Source organism: Anastrepha ludens, chromosome 4 (assembly GCF_028408465.1).
Source record: "Anastrepha ludens isolate Willacy chromosome 4, idAnaLude1.1, whole genome shotgun sequence".
NCBI classification, from domain to species: domain Eukaryota; kingdom Metazoa; phylum Arthropoda; class Insecta; order Diptera; family Tephritidae; genus Anastrepha; species Anastrepha ludens.
The window spans coordinates 102,221,156-102,238,294 of NC_071500.1; the positions used below are offsets into that span (position 1 = coordinate 102,221,156).

Here is a 17,139-nt window from a genome sequence, read left to right on the forward strand (position 1 = left end):
TCTTCCAGGCGAAAGTGCAACTAAATGTAAAATTTTTAGAAAATTATTTCTAAATAAAGCGAAATCAAGCAGGCTAGAATTGGATAAAAATTATAGTCTCGAAGTGCGGGAGCAAAAGTTTCATTACTCGCAGATGTAGTCTTAAGGTTATCCCCATAAAAAGGGTAAATATTGCAAAAGACTTCTTTGCGAAACATTGACTCTTATATATTACATTCAGTAGCTACAGTCGCTGATGCCATCAAGTCTACAGTCGCTGATGTCATAAACAACACTAAAAAATATACGAAAGTGAAAGGAAAGCTCTTCTTTTTTCTAGAGATTCTCGATTAATTAGCTTTAGCCAAGAATTAAAGCATAGAACAGGGGACTCAAATCGCAGGGAATGTAATACAGATGTAATTCGGATGTACTGCGACAAATGAAGCCAAGAGAACCGCATACGATTGTGAAAGAATAAAACTTATGTGATCACTGAAGAACAATTTCCTATCGAATAAAACTTAAGAAAACTAAAAGATCCTTAAGCTCTGCCACACGCTGTAGGACATTTTTAGAAATGACGTAGAAAATGTTAAATATGTACTGATACCCCGAAGATTTAGAATGGTCATTTTTAATACTCAACGATAGACGCGATGTCATGCACCAACGCTAAATATTGTTCAAGTCAAGTTGATGCTTCTGAGCAACCGTAATGGATAGTAGTTAATAGATTAACAAATTCTTAAGTCATCCGCGAAGAGCAAGAAATTCGAAAGGGTAAGTCATTCGCTTATGTCATTGATAAAAATGACAAAAAGAAGTGGTCGAAAGAAGCCCCCTTGGGGGACACCAAATTTAGCAACAAGGTCGTTTGATAAAACTCCATCTATTTTGACCACCGTCTGCCCACCAAATATGACTTAAGTCACTACAGAAAGGTATGGTGAAAGCCCAATCGAGCTAACTTGTTCACTAGAATCTCGTGCGGGAGTTTATTAAATACCTTAGAGAAGTCACTGTAAACACAATCAACTTGGAGTGCTTTGAAAAACGATGGCATACAGAATTCGCTAAAAACAGCAAGATTAGCAGCCGTTAAGCGGCCAGTTACAAAATCATGTTGGTTTTCGTTAACTAAAGGCTTAACCGCAAAATAAATCGTGTCCTTTACAATGCATTCAAACAATTTAGAGCTGCTTGATAGCTTAGAACTTAGCCTTTAACTACGAACATCATTTTTTCTATCGCTTTTAAAAAAGTTGTGATGATTTAAAATCTCATTTCATTTAAGAAAGTGCCCGTGTATAAATATTGGTTAGTACTAATCTGCAGAGGGATTGTCAACGCTTTACAATTCTTGAGCTGAAAGATCATCGAGGCAAATCGAAATCATTGAGTGCTTTTACTACTGTATAGTTTTGTTGGATTACCACTGATTTTCATATTTTTGACAGTTTTAGAAGGCTGGAAAAATTGAATATCTCCCGCACTGGAAAATTTACTGCCTTGTGCCAAAAATTCGAAAAATATTGGAAGTCATGGACATCCAGGGCAAATCGAAATGATTTTGTGCTTTTGCTACTTTATAGTTTTGCTGAAGAAGAACCGTCAACATCTGTATGCGATGGAGATTTGAGAGAAAACATCCGCTTGAATATATTATCAAATGAGACGTGCAAATTACAATTTAAAAATGAAGTTATTTCGGATGAAAGGTCAGGGGACGCCTCAACAATCGAGACATAATTTGACCTAAAACAAGCATTTTATATTTATATTGCATACTCAGTTTCTCGTATCTTGCCCAATTTAATTTTTTAAAGAACTTGAAATTGCCAAGTTCAAAGCGTGCTTGAGGCATCCACTGTGAATACTTTATTTTCCAGGAAAAGAGTTCAACTATTTTTTTTACGATTTTATAAATTAGCAAGAAGAACGTTTAGTTGTGCATTACTACAAAAATACCTTTAAAATAAGAGGGTGGTTCAATATGTGCTCATGTTTGATGACAGAGGATGTTCCTGAGGGAAGTTGGTGTTAGGATCGTGTGCCGCCGTCCATCTAACGAAGGCAAAACTAATTTTCGACTGATTGATAGGTTGGGTTAGATTTGGCAACTATCCGAGTAAGACATTCTTCGCGATTTTCGCTAAGATGGAAAAAGAGCAGTACCGTTCGGTAACTAGCTTTTTGTTTTTGGATGGAAAAAAATGCGAGGAGATAAAAGCAAAGTTGGATGCTGTGGACGCTTCTCCATCTATAACCTAAAAACGTCCGTTTTCGATGAGGAGAGACCAGGACGCCCGGCAGATGTGGCTACCGAGGAAATCATTCAAAAGTCAACGGCATAATTCTCGCTGATCGACGAGCGAAAGTGCCAGGTAACAGGGGCCGTAGGTGTGTCGACCGGAACGGTAGTTCATGTTTTACATGATAAGTGGCGATAAAAAATAGAAAAAAGGAAATGTGATCACTGAACAATACTACAGTGAGTTATTGGACCGCTTTCACAAAAAAATAAAGGAGGCACGGCTGCATTTGGCGAGAAGAAGATGCTGTTTCACCACGATAACGCATCTGCACATTTATGCGGAATTATCGCCACTACACTGCATGAATAGCGTTATGAATTGCTGCCGCGCCCCCGGTCTCACCCAATCTGGTTCCCTGCGACTTTTTCTTATTCCCTAACATTAAGAAATGGCTCCCGGGGGAAAAATTAGTTCAAAGGAGGAAGTCATCGCCAAGACAGAGCTGTATTTTGGAGAGTTCAACAAATCCAATTTTTTGGAGGGGTTAAAAAAATGGCTGGAGCGTTGAGAGAAAAAAAATTTAAAAAAATACTGTACTCATTTCTAACACGGGTACTTATTGAACCCTCGTCGTGTATATATTTTTTTCCAAAATATTTCATAAAGAAATTTCGGATATGATTTTTTTAAGAGTTTGAGAACTTAAAACCTTAATAATCTGGTAGATAATTTCATGGCATTTATTGTTTGAATATGACATCCGCAAAATGTCCATCGTGGCTAGGAGTTATAAGGTTCATTCGACGAGTCCAAGTATTTGCTACTTTTTTCAAAAAATCTGTTCCTATGTCGTCAATGCTGGCTTGTCTATACATTCAAGAGTTGCTGGTTTGATGGCATAAACCAATAACTTAACATGGCTCCCTAAAAAGCAATCCAGAAGCGTTAAATCGCACGAACGAGGAGGTAAGTGAACAATACCATTTTCGGAAAGAAGGTTGTCACCTTTTGAAGGTTGTCGATTTTGCGATAAATCGATGTTGAGCGCGCTGTTGGGCAAGTCGCGCCATCTTGTTGGTACCAAATGTGGTCGATGCTTAGCTGATTAATTTCAAGAAACCAAAATTCAATCAGCATTATTCGGCAGTGCTCGCGATTTATCATAACGGCAGCTCCTTCCTGATTTCGAAAGAAATAATTACCGGTAATGCCGTCAGTGCTTTATGAACTGTGTGAACAGATTTATTCTTTTTAAGGAAATTTTCACATTTTGGAAACAGTTTTTTGGCGTTAAATGATTTATGGTGGCTTACTAAAATTTACTTAATAGAAATGTCAATACTGCTTTTCATTCTCAGTTATCCAACCATAGTTATCGATATCGATATTTCTCATGCAGCTAAAAAACAGCCAATATAAAAATAAATATTTCAAAGCACTTTGTTGCAATAGATTTGTCCGGGCGAAAGCTAAGAAGATGTGTGTTGTAACTGCTGAATGTATTTTCTTTCATTTTTGCCCCCTTTTTCACTCCTCTCGGGAGCATAGGGCTTCGACAAGACTCAGTCCTGCGTTGGTTTCATTAATCTCTTTTGATTTCTGACAGTGTAGATGATTAGCCTGCCGCTACCAGTCCTAAGTGGTGGAAATGCCCACCTATCGTTGCTTAGGAACAACGCTGTCTTTACTGCTTGGAGCGTCATCTGTGTTTCACATTTTTCTGGCAGAAAAATCGAACAGACGGTTGAGGACTTCGCTAAATTCCGTGTGTCTGCGCTATTACCGCGGTCGCCCTCTTCCTCTTGCAGGCGCCACTGATGCAATTTGTAACTGTGTGTTTTTCGTTGTTTTTGCTTGTGCTTAGCAGCCCCAATGCAAATAATGCGCAGACTATTGTGTGGGAGTAAGAATGGAAAGGATAAGTTTTTGGGGTTGAGGAATGGAATTAGAGGATAATTTTTTTTTAGAAACAGGGAAGTAGGTAAATTTGGGAAGGTGCGAGGACCGTGCTTTACGTGGAACTCGAACCCACAACCTATGGGATGCTAGGCTAGTGCACTTGCGCTAGGCTAGTGCACTTGCGCTAGACTACAGAGGCTTCTTTCATTTAATACTCCTGTTCATATCATAGAGAAATTTTAAGTATTTAAAAGAATTTTTCAAAAAATAGTTTTTTGCATTTTGAAATCCTTTAAAACTTTCATTTGATAAGCAAATGGAAAACTTATTACACAGCATTTTTAAATCAAATCTATAGTATCATTGTGTATAGTATAGTGAAACTTTTACTAGATACATTTTACTGTTGCACAGTGTTATATTACACATGCATGCATACACACGTATTTGTAATTACATCAATTGAACCAGTAAGGCCTTCCGCTGGCAAGCAGCTACGAAAAGCCTTTACGCACAATTTAATTGCATTTTAACTTTTTAAAACTTAGCCGGGTACTTAAAAACAAACAAGTATATGAGCCTTTGTTCACATATTTATACACTCGGCTACGCATGTGTAGGTGCATGTGTGCATACCCTCTCAAAGCGGAATATACCTACATTCCTGCATTCCTACATATAATTGAAATTCATGTTGAAAGCAACTATGTGTGTTGCCTGCTTGCTCGGCCATAAACCACTGCCTATTTATTAGAACAAAATGGCTTATTAATGTGTTTAAAGAGGTCACCACCACCGGCTTGGCAAAGCACCGAAGACAGAAGGGGCGTGCTGATGGCGGACGCTGGAAAAATCTACACAAAATGCAAAAATAAACAACTTGCCTTGGCTCGCATAAATCGTAATAGCTCACTTCCTCACTGCGCTTTCGTCGCTGAAGCCGAAGCCGTCCGCAGTTTGCTTGCCACAATGTCTTTGTGCATTTTATTTTATCTCCTTCCTTTCACTTCTTCTTACTTCCTTCGTGGTCAAATCATTGCTTTCGCCCTCTTTGTCTGTTGTGCTCATTTGCTGTTTACTTTTGCTTCTATGCGCGCTGAGAAAAATTTCGAAAATTTAGAAATTTCAAGCAAACCTGCCGCCATCATTTAAATACTTGTTAGTACATACGATTACATGCACATAGGATTACACACACATGCACACGTATGTGTGTGTGTGGATGCTTGCCGTGTGACTGCATGCCCTTATTTCTTCCGCACGCTAAGCTTTGCCTACCGGCAGCTTGTCTATGCTGTTTATTTACAGCCAACAGAATGGCAATTTTGCCTTTTCGATGTTATGGCGTGCTGCTGCCTAACAACCAGCTCGTAAATTGCTGAATGTCATGTGCGGAGAGTTGTAGCAGTGGTGCTGAAAGGGGCGTGGCACGTTCGTACTTTAAAATATGCCATGCGGCACACGAGTTCATTTCGAAGCCGACCACATATGCATACACTCACACACACAAACACGCGTAAGTGTTTCTGTAAACATTTTTCGAAGCATCATTTCAGACCTCGAACACATTTTTCATTTCTCAGGCACGTTGCATTCGCCGGCTAGGTTGTTAGGTCGTGCGTTTATTACACTGACAATAAGATTTGTTGCTAGTGTTGTCCTTTTTTTTTCTTTTTAATATATGCATGCAGTTCTTTGTGTTGTTGTTTATATGTGGTGTTGTTGTATTTGCTTCTGTCAAATGTGTTTGCACATCGCTTATAATGAATTTCTTTTTCCTTGTAAGATATATTTCGGCTCTGTCTAGCGAAGTGTCGTCCTGAAGCGCCAACTGATGTTATGGGGGGTTTCTACAATTGTCTTAATGAACTTCGGCACGCTGTTCCACTGTGAAATAATCTTTCTAGTTCTTGCTTCATATCGATGGTACGAGGGAGCGGATATTCAATTCTCATAAATCCTTCTGTAGAGAAAATTGTGTCTCAAATTTTGAAAAATTCAACAATTTTTTATTAAAATTTCAAACAGTTTTATTTCTTAATTTTTTATTTAACTTGATAAAATTTTATATATTGTACATTTTTAAATATATATACACATATACATATATTTGGCGCCCTTTTGGGTGTTTGGCCGAGCTCCTCCTCCTATTTGAGGCGTGGGTCTTGATTGACCGGGACCTACAGTTTCACGCCGACTCCGAACGTCAGATATTTTTTTTATGAGGAGGTTTTTCATGGCACAAATACACTCGGAGGTTTGCCATTGCCTACCGAGGGGCGACCGCTATTAAAAAAACCTGTTTCTTCATTTTGGTATTTCACCGTGATTCAAACCTAAGTTTTCTCTGAATTCCGAATGGGAGTCAGGCACCAACCCTTTCGGCTACGGCAGCCGTATACGAATCCACTTAATTTCATATCAATTTCATTCAAAGTTATAGCATTTCGATTTGCAGTTTTGACAGTAAATGGATAGTAAAATCGCAAATTTTTGTGAGGAACATTGAAGCTAATCTACTCAACAATTTCGGGGCAATCAACAGAATCACCCTAATATATACATACTCGTATCCATACAGAGGGGGTCACAATAATTGCAAACCGAAATTTTGTAATGTGTTAAATATTTATTTATATTAAGTTGCAGCAGTTTTAAATATTCATTTCAGAGGTGAAATTCATAAATTGGTATCCGGTATCCATATTGCCATTGGAATTCGTAATATTTTTTTTTACCCATATTTGCATTCGTTTCAAGTCCGTATTCGTTTTTGCATTTGTGTTCTTGTTTGTACTCGTTTTCGTATTCGTATTCGTATTCGTATTCGTATTCGTATTCGTATTCGTATTCGTATTCGTATTCGTATTCGTATTCGTATCCGTATTCGTATTCGTATTCGTATTCGTATTCGTATTCGTATTCGTAATCGTATTCGTAGTCGTATTCGCATTCATATTCATATTCGTATTCGTATTCGTATTCGTATTCGTATTCGTATTCGTATTCGTATTCGTATTCATATTCGTATTCGTATTCGTATTCGTATTCGTATTCGTATTCGTATTCGTATTCGTATTCGTATTCGTATTCGTATTCGTATTCGTATTCGTATTCGTATTCGTATTCGTATTCGTATTCGTATTCATATTCGTATTCGTATTCGTATTCGTATTCGTATTCGTATTCGTATTCGTATTCGTATTCGTATTCGTATTCGTATTCGTGTTCTTATTCGTATTCGTATTCGTACTCGTATTCGTATTCGTATTCATATTCGTATTCGTATTTGTATTCGTATTCGCATTCGCATTCGTATTCGTACTCGTATTCGTATTCGTATTCATTTTCGTATTCGCATTCATGTTCGCATTCGTATTCCTATTCGTACTCGTATTTATATTCGAATTCACATTCGGATTCTTTTTCATAATAGTGTTCGTATGTGACGGCATTTTTGGTTTCGTGGTTTTATTCGTATTTGTACTCTATTTTGTCTTCGTATTTGCTTTACTTTGCCTTTCATATTCGAATTCCTAAGTGCGTTCGATTTACATTTTGTATTTGTATTAAAACTCTTTTAGTTTGCATTTTCCCCTCTATCCTTCCACATGGTTTCTCAATTATAGCTCCTTCCCATGGTACTAATTAATTTCTCTCCACCTAAGCTTAATTGTCCCATTCAACTCTTCTTATTCTAATTTACGTGCTTCATTCTTTCATTGGCAGCTCATTTATATTAAATTTCGTGTTCATGCATTTTTTTCTCTGTAGCAGTACTTTCTTATTTCCGCTCTTCCGATCGGAATTCCGTCGCCTCGCCTGCGCCTCTTTGTCGCGCCTCTCTTCCGTCATCATTGCTAACTTCCTTCCGCTAGAGTGCGTTGTCGGCGTCTGCTCGCGTGCTTGGTGAAGTGGAAAGAATTCGCACATAAATAATTAAATACACACATGCATAAGTATATAAGCACACACGCACATATATACGTACATGTATTGCATATGACCCAGTTACTCCATATAAGCAAATTGACTTTCTTGCAAGTAGTTACGCCAACAAACTCAAACACAAACACGTGCACACACATTCGGTGGCAAATTTTTATTTACTGCTTGTAAATCTGCGCCATTATATGAATTTTCATACAAAATTTGATATCTCCTCAGGCACTTCTGGCACTTGTGTGCTCTTTTATTCGCCGCTACCTCCACTTGTGCTGCACTTATCCTGTACTTCTTAAAGTCTATTTTGGCTGCCATGTCATCTTAAATTTGGTTGCCTCGTCGTGCTATTTTTCTCAATAACTCCATAGCCATCATCAGCCTTATTCTCGTATTTTATAGATATTCTCGTGCACGCAATCACTTACACATCTACGTATTTTATGCATATAAATAAAATGCCTTCTTAGCGCTCATTTTTCCTTCTCTATGAAATCCCTGCCGTACTTTTTAGCTGTTTGTTGACTTGGCAGCCCTTTGCAGAAACTGAATTTGATTTATCTTCCAATCGCTTAAGTATTCATTCAGTTAATCGTTTCTGTAGAGTCAGCAAATTTTTGGGCGATTTTGTTTTTCTTGCTCATTTGGTGGATCGCATTAAATTCGGTTAATTAAATTTATTAAAAGGCCATTTATTATTTGGGTGTGACACGCTGATGCTTCATTTATAATTATTTTCTTTTGTTCGCCAATTATTTCCTTTTGTCTTTTATTCCACGGAATTGCTGGCTATTCAAAAAACTTAATTGGAAGATATTAATGAAACAAAAGAAATGCGGATGGTAAATCTAAAAAATACCTTACACCGTTAGCCATAATTTCTTCACATTTAATTGTATTTTGGAGAGAGCCAACTCTGTTTCTATTAAAAATAAATAAAATTGGTGAATAAGTGGAATGGGACCAATGACGCCAAAGTTTTCTAGTTACTCTCATGAGTTCTGCTCTTCGAAATTAGTCAGTGAATGTAAGATAAAACTGAGCAGTATTGCAAAACACAACAAAGTTAGTCTTATTTGAGTGCCTGGACATTGTGGTATTAAAGGGATGAAGTTAGCTGATAAACTGGCTAATGCAGTCTCTGCAAGTATGCCACTAGACCCTGAATCCTGACTTCATGAGGTCTACCCATAGATCGGAATTGAACTCGTGCAGAGTGGCCAATCTTTTCTATATCTATTATCTAACTTCTACATCTATCGTTGTATGGCCACCCCATCTTCCTGGATTGGTCGGTTGTTGTGGACGCAATTCTGAATGTGCCTCCTCGCGGCCTTCTTAATAATTCATCAGTTCGGGATTTGTTAAAAATTAAAAAAATTAAATGGTTAATTAATTGGCAGAACGTCTACATTGTCAATGCAGAACAAATTATTATTATACAACCAAGTAGTTAGGCCGGTATGGGCATACGGCATTCAATTATGGGGATGTACCACTAAATCAAACATTGAAGCCTGCAGATGAAGATTCTAAGAGACATGGTCAATGCACCTTGGTATGTGCGAAATCACGTCCTGCACAATGATCTGTCGGTGAAAAAATTCGCTGATATAATCCCAATTCTTGCAAATAAGCATGAAACTAGGCTGAAAGAGCACACAAAGCCGGAGGCCACTTAGCTTATCAAAACAGTCTACACAAGAAGACTTCGAAGAACTAAGCCACGAGATTTAGTCGCCAACACTGTATAATTGCTTGTAAAATATTTACAATTGATTTTAAATTTCAAAGTTACGGATAGAATAATGTTACTTGTTAGCTTAAGCTAGGCGTAAATGTAATGTATACAATGTATGTAATGAAATGTATACAAATTGTATAACGTTTCAATTAAAAAACAAAAAAACAAAATTTCGGGATTTGTTAAAATTGGGCCACGTTGTATTAATTATTATACGGATACCTGTACCGTGTAAATCCACCTGTCAACGACCTGTTTCGGGAATAGCGAGAAGATCTGCCTTTTGCGCACTCCTGGGACAGTCTGTTTCTATTGCTTCGGATTCGTTATGGGACGCTCCCTGTTTCGCCCCAAGCTCATCAGTTTTCTCATTTCCTTCTATGTTTCTATGGCCAGATATCAAGATCAGAGTGATGTCGTCGTACGCGCTAATGCATTCAGTTCTGCTTTGCATTGGTTAACGGTGCATGTGTAATAAGCTACATGAGCTTTATCTGTGACTCCAGTTAAGGTTCTCACTACTACTAGGCACTACTCCCAGATATATCGCTCTGTCTGCAAGCGGAATTTTAACCCTATTGATTGGTGACTGTCTAAACTGAGTAGTATTTTACTCCTAAAGGCAATTAATTGCATTTTGGATGGGGTAACATTTAGGCCACTGCTTGCAGCCCATCTACTTAGTTTCCCCAGAGCTCCTTCTCGTATTTCGCTAATAGTATAAGTAAATAAATAGGTTTTGTTGGAATCACAATGTCGTCTGCGTACGCGACTACTCCAAATCCCCCTTGGTTGAGTCGCACTAAAATAATAAATATTTAAAGCTAGGGTCCATAAGAGTGGAAACAAGTACCCCTGTGAAATAACTCTGCTTACAAGTGGGGAACCGATGCGTCTCCGTTTGATACTAGAATAAACATCGGATTCAGTTACTCACGCCGTTAGTGACTCGGATAGTTACTAATGAACCGATTATGGTATCTACTGACGTTTAGAAAAGCTGGCATACTAAATTGCTCTTACAATAGTACGTCCCAATTTGCTAATGATCTAATGTAGGTATATAAGACTCCTTCTATCTTTTTAAGGAGGAAGGAGGTAATACTAATCAATCGAAAGTACTTCGCTGCTTCGTAATACTTCTTACAGACCTTAAGTATGAAGGCTACATTAACTCCTGTCCAGCTCTCTGGAACAGAAGTTAAGCGAAAAAATTCTTTTTAAGGAGGAAGGAGGTAATACGAATCAATCGAAAATCCTTCGCTACTTCGTAATACTTCTTACAGACCTTAAGTATGAAGAGTACAATAACTCTTCTCCAGCTCTCTGGAATATAAGTTAAGCGAAAACATTCTCTAAAGTTGCTTTAGAGCCAGGTTTGCATGTGCTTCAACAGCTTTTAGAGCATCATTTGCAACTGCCATCTGGACCTGCTGGCTTAAAACTGTTAATTGAAAAGGCAATATTTTCTTTTAGGGGTAGTCAGGAGCTAAAAAAAATGATGATTTTCAATACTTTTTTTTTTGCTAGTCAGTTGCTTTATTTTACAAAAATAGAAATACAGCATTAATACATCGACTTGACTTTAGCAAATTTTCGAAAACAAAAATTAATAATTGTAAGATGAGATGAGCAAAATTGAGGGAGCTACAGACATTTTTCCGTGGATATTTCACAGTTTTGTTGTTTGTTTCTCCAGAAGTCCCTTGCAGTCCTTGGAGATTCATACAAAACCAATCGGACAGGAGAAATTCGTTTTATTAAGAGATAATCTTGTGCCTGATCGAAGCTGTTTTGTTTTTCAAAATTAACAATATGGCGGTCTCAGGAAATATTTTTCAGATTTTCAAGAAAAAAAACCGACAATTAATTGTTTAAAAAAATCGAAATTTTTGAAAAAAAAATCCTTCGACCAGGCACGAGTTTTTTACGTTTTTCAAAAGCAGTATACATTTTATCGAAATCTACCAAACGGTTTTTAAGTTACAGTGATCACCAGTTCAAAAAACATAATAGTTTTAAGAAAAACTCATTTAAAGTTGTACTATCGAGCTCCGGAGCGCCCGAGCTCCCTTTTTTAATTGTTGAGTAACTCGAATAGCATTTGTCGGACTCCATTCAAATTTTCACACAATATTCTTAAGATGTTATGCTTTAAGAAAAAGCAAAAAACAACTAGGTAGAAAAGTATAAATTAAAAAACCGAAACGGAAGTAGTCAAAACTGGTCAAATATTTAAATGCTGTGGTTTTTTCGCGGCCTGTGTACTTAAAGTGTACTCACTTTAAGTCTCAGTGTTTCGCTGCAGGACCACTAAGTATGAATGCTCTCGTAAGCAGCGACCGCATGTAAACAAGTTTTGGGCCAGCCGAAGATACCACTTATGAGGTATCCGGTCTTGGATATACTATATACGTAAGCTTTATTTGCGATGAACTCCCATAGAAGTGTACTTTGTTCTTCAATATCCAAAAAGTGGTGCCGCACGCAATTGTTGGATGGTACCTTAGATTTTAACGTGAGTCGATAAAGGACGATTCAACCGACTCTTTTACTTCGAGCGCTCTCTTCTGCGTCATGTGAACGGCGTTATCACTGGTCACTGTCTGATATGGATGCATGCCAGTGGAAGAGCGTGAAAGTAGTAAGCGTCAAAAAATATATTTTTCCCTGGTCTATTGAAAGTATGATGACCCTATTTACACCAGAACTATCATGATTATCTAGCGCACTTAGTTTCGATACCCCGTAATGAGCTTCTGTACTTTGTTGCGAGGGGCAAATAGGTTCCGCTTTTAGGAAATCTGTAAAGCATTCAAAGTTGTATAGTGGATTCTCAGGGCAAAATTCTTCGTTTGCATCTTGAGTATGGAGAAGGTAGTTAGGTTAACCAGGTGACTTGTTTAAGGCAACACACTCGGTGGCGCTAGGACCCATTGTGATACCTGCATTTAATTTCCATCCCCTAGTTGCCTAAGCCACTTCGATCCTTTTAAGAAGATCCCTCCCTCCATTGAAACATTTTTCAACTTTCCCAAGCCTTTAAAAAATAATCGCCAAGATATTTGACACGGCCCTTTTCAAGGCCGGCCGCCGTAGCCGAATGGATTGGTGCGTGACTACCATTAAATATTGCGTAAATTCGAATCTCCGTACATAAACATCAAATAACACAACGTTTTTTTTTAATAATAATAACTCTGTTGCCTTTCGTCAGGCAATGACAAATCTCCGATTGCATGTCTGCCATGAGGAGGTGGTACCTAACGCGTACAAAATTATCTTTTTTTTTTTTTCTTTGAAGTGCAGGACATTCACAGTGGTGTTGTTGTACCTACTCAATTTCCTATTCCTCTCCACAATCCTTGCAGAAGTCACTGTGAGGTACACCCATTCTATTGGCTAGGGTGGCAATAGTGCACTGACCCGTTATAGCACCTGCGAGGGTGCTGGTAGTTGATCTGTGGAATGCAATCAGGCATTTTGTCCTTTTAAGCTTCAGTTTTGGCCGGAGTTCTTTGGAGATTCTGCAGTTGGTAGTCAGAGACCACCTTCTTTGGTTTCCGCGATTAAGCTCAAGTCAGCCGCGATGAACAGTTCGTTTAGTGGAATGCTTATGTTATCTACCACTCGCTGAAGGTTAAGCTAAGAGCCTTTCTTTGCACACCCCTCATCCGCTCTTTCATTACCCTCCCGTCCAGAATGGCAAAGAGAGAAGGGGGCTACTAATAACTGTTTTTTCAACAATAAATATATATCCTATTCCTTCTTAATTATTTTCTATTCTTTTTCCCTCTCTTTGCTTGGACTAAGCTCTCTTTTTGGATTAAGAAGAAGAAATGTTTATGCTACCTCTCCCTAAACTAAATTAACTATTACGTCTGCGCTTTTTACATTTCTAATCAATACCTATTTTTAAAATTCCATTTTGCAGATAAAGCAACGAAAAATGAAGTCAACCGAAACTAGCTTTTATTTGAAACCGATTTTTTCACAAAACCAATTAATACTGCAATTGTGAAAACTCTGGGCTGCAGCAACTAAAAATTCAAAGAGCGATGAAAACAAATGCAATTACCTGTATAACTGTAAGTACGGAAGTGAAAAAGGAAAATCCAATAAAACGCCAACGATTTGCCATAACAACAACTGTGCAACAACAGCAATAAAAAAGAAGGCACACTTTTAAGTGAGCTGCAGTGAAAAAGTAATTAAAAACGAACTTTAACCCAAATAGTGCAGTGAGTCGGCCACGCCGGAGAAGGTGGTGGGCACATACGACCCACACCCCTGCATAGGCTCACTGAAAGTCTCTGTTAAAAAACGTACGTTTGCTGAGCACAGCAAACGTAAATACAACTTAACAAGAAAAAGTAAAAACAAACCAAAAAAAAAAAAACAAACAACAAAAAAGGTTTAGCAAACATTTGAAAACCACTGAGTTTACGTAGAGCAAAAAGAAACCCAAAGGGGGTTGAAACAAGTGAAAAGAAAAATAAAGTGCTTGAAGAAGTTTTTTGTAAGTGTGTGTATGGAAATTCCAACGTGTCATTGTATGTGTAGTAGTGTAGTAGAAGTAGCAGTGAAGAGGCATAAAAGGCCAGGCGGCATACTAAACAAGCAACAGCAACAACAAAAACTGGATTACTATAAAAAACAGCAACAATTGCAGCAACACGAAGCAACAGCAACAAAATGCAGAAGGAAAATAATACGACAGCGGAAAATTGCCAATTTGTGGGGCCATATCGCCTGGAGAAGACATTGGGCAAAGGACAAACGGGTGAGTTTAGTGGCAAAGAATAAACGATAAAAGAAATGGGGAGGGCAATAATAGCAAGTGGAGCGAGCGGCGATGCGACTGGAGTTCAATATATGTCATAAAGCCACACACACACACACACGCATGCATGCATGTACATACAAGTATGTGAACTGTAAAATTATCCAGCGCTGTGCCAATTACCCATAAGTACGTCTGTTGGCGGAGAACAACAAATTGCCGTGGGAGCCACAGACGACGGCGAAAGCTGTGTATCGGTAGTAACTTGTATGTGTATGTATGTATGCATGAAATGTGAAAAATTGTGGCAGCAATCGATTCTTCGATTGCTTCATAAATTTGGTTTGCATTTGTAGTTCGCTGCTTGCGTGTGTGTGTGTGTTTATAGCATTTCATAAAAAAAAAAAACAAGGAAAACGAAAAAATAATTTTTCAATTTGTTTTTGTTTTTGTTTTGCTGTTTTATTCATTTCACGCAAACTCTTCTTTCGCCCCCTTTCTTCGGCTTAGCAAACTTAATTTTATATGCTCTTCTTTGTCTTCCACTTTTAGGTCTGGTTAAGTTGGGCGTGCACTGTGTGCTCGGTCGTAAGGTGGCCATTAAAATAATCAATCGCGAAAAGCTTAGCGAGTCGGTATTAATGAAGGTAAGTTCAGCATTTGAAGCAAAACTAAAAAAATAGCTAATAGATATTATCTCAGCAAATGAATTGCTGTAAGTTGTACTCGTAGGTGGGAGGGCGAGAGGGCGCGCGTGAGACAGCGATAGTGTAAATGATCTAAGTCATTAGCGCTTACACGCAAAAGCATTTGTGAGCATGTTTTCAGCTATTTTTAGTGTCACGACAGGAACATGAAAATCTACTATTTATTACAACATAGGCTTTAAAAATGTGTATTGCCAAATTAGTGTCACGTATACGCCGTGTCGCCCCAACGAGAGCAGGGGAAGGTAGGCAGTGTGCGCGTCAAAGGTCAAAGCAGTCACAAATCATGTAACTAAAAATTAATTTGTTTTTTAAGCTGGTATAGGAAATTATTTATTTATTTAGTCTATGAAATAAATTCTTTCACACCATTAACGAAATGAAAACCTAAATTCCTATGACAGTAAGGGGAATGAGAAATATAAATAATTAAGTTAAAAGCGAGAAACATAAATTGTTATAAGCACATTTTGTGAATGAACAAAATCCAGTCAGATGGAATTCGATATCACACTGAACTCATCTAAAGCACGAAGTGGCAAGCCCAGCATACACAAATTTACAATTATTTGCATGAAACGGACGGGAAAAATAACCAAAATTTCTTTTAGAGATATTGAAATTAAATTAATTTCCTTAAAGAAATGGCAATCAGTAGCACCAATAACAATATTAAAGGTAAATGAGCTTCAAAAATGTTCTGCTTAAATAATTGTGAGCAACTCCTCCGTCGTCTTATAGGTTGCGAAAATTTTAAGATACATAGTGAAAATCGGTTGAGTAAGTTCAAATACATATATTTATTATTAAGGCTGAAAAACTTTCGGAACAAGTAGCATATTTTTCCAAAAATACCGGTACTTTGCAATATAAAGGGATATCTACTAAGAGGAGTTATTTTGGTATTCAAAGAAAAATGCTATTCTTTAATATAAATGATGGGGTGTTCATTTCATTATAAAGAGGAAGATATGCCGTTAATAGTCGAAAATAACATCAGGCAAATGACCACCATGCCCAAGCTTACAGGACAATTTCCTTTGCATGAAATTTTCCATAACCGAATTGAAAAGTGGTTGCCCTATGTCCTCGATAGCCTGAGGAATTCCATTTGTGAGGTCTTGAATCGACCCTGGGCTGTTGGCGTAGACCTTCTCTTTCACTTGGCCTCAAAGAAAAAAGTCACAAGGTGTTAAATCACAAGATCTCGGTGGCCAATTGTGATCACCTCTTCGAGAGATAACACGGTCTGGTCAGTGGTTTCGTTGCTTGTGTGGCACGTAGCGCCGTCTTGTTGAAAATAAATGTTGTCCAGATCAATATCATCCAATTGCGGCCATAAACAAATCGTTAATCATCTCTCGATAGCGCAAGCCATTCACCAATAACACCTGTTATTACAAAACCCTTTATATAAATAGTTGGTGCTTACACCCTTTTTGGGTATTTGGCCGAGCTATTCCTCCTCTTACAAATGGAAGGATGTTTTGTTTATGAGGAGCTTTTTCCTGGCAGAAATACACTCGAAAATTTGACATTGCCTGTCGAGGGGCGACCGATATTACAAAAACTTTTTCTATCATTTTGGTGTTTCATGCACGGGGACTCAAATCTACGCAATATACACAATAAATATGTGGTTGATTTTAATTGTTTGGAACTAGTAAGAAATTCGATAGTATCCTATGATCCGCCAGTGTCCGATCATGGTATAATAAGATTTTGCACAAAAGACAGATTGGAATAAATACTTATCGAACCTAAAAACGCAAACAGGGATGCTCATTGTCGCCAATACTATTTGCTCTTTACATAAACGACTTACAT

At 37.9% G+C, this 17,139-nt stretch overlaps 1 protein-coding gene across 3 annotated transcripts in view; it reads left to right on the top strand.

Annotated features, from left to right (window-relative positions):
• Positions 1-17,139, top strand: part of LOC128860399 (serine/threonine-protein kinase BRSK2) — a 138,037-nt gene that overhangs the window by 61,039 nt on the left and 59,859 nt on the right. For all 3 annotated transcript variants that reach the window (XM_054097913.1, XM_054097914.1, XM_054097912.1), the window contains 2 exons: positions 13,757-14,605; positions 15,158-15,252. In XM_054097913.1, coding sequence (XP_053953888.1) covers positions 14,518-14,605; positions 15,158-15,252 — 183 coding nt within the window. In that variant the 5' untranslated portion in view covers positions 13,757-14,517. The remainder of the gene's footprint in view (positions 1-13,756; positions 14,606-15,157; positions 15,253-17,139) is intronic.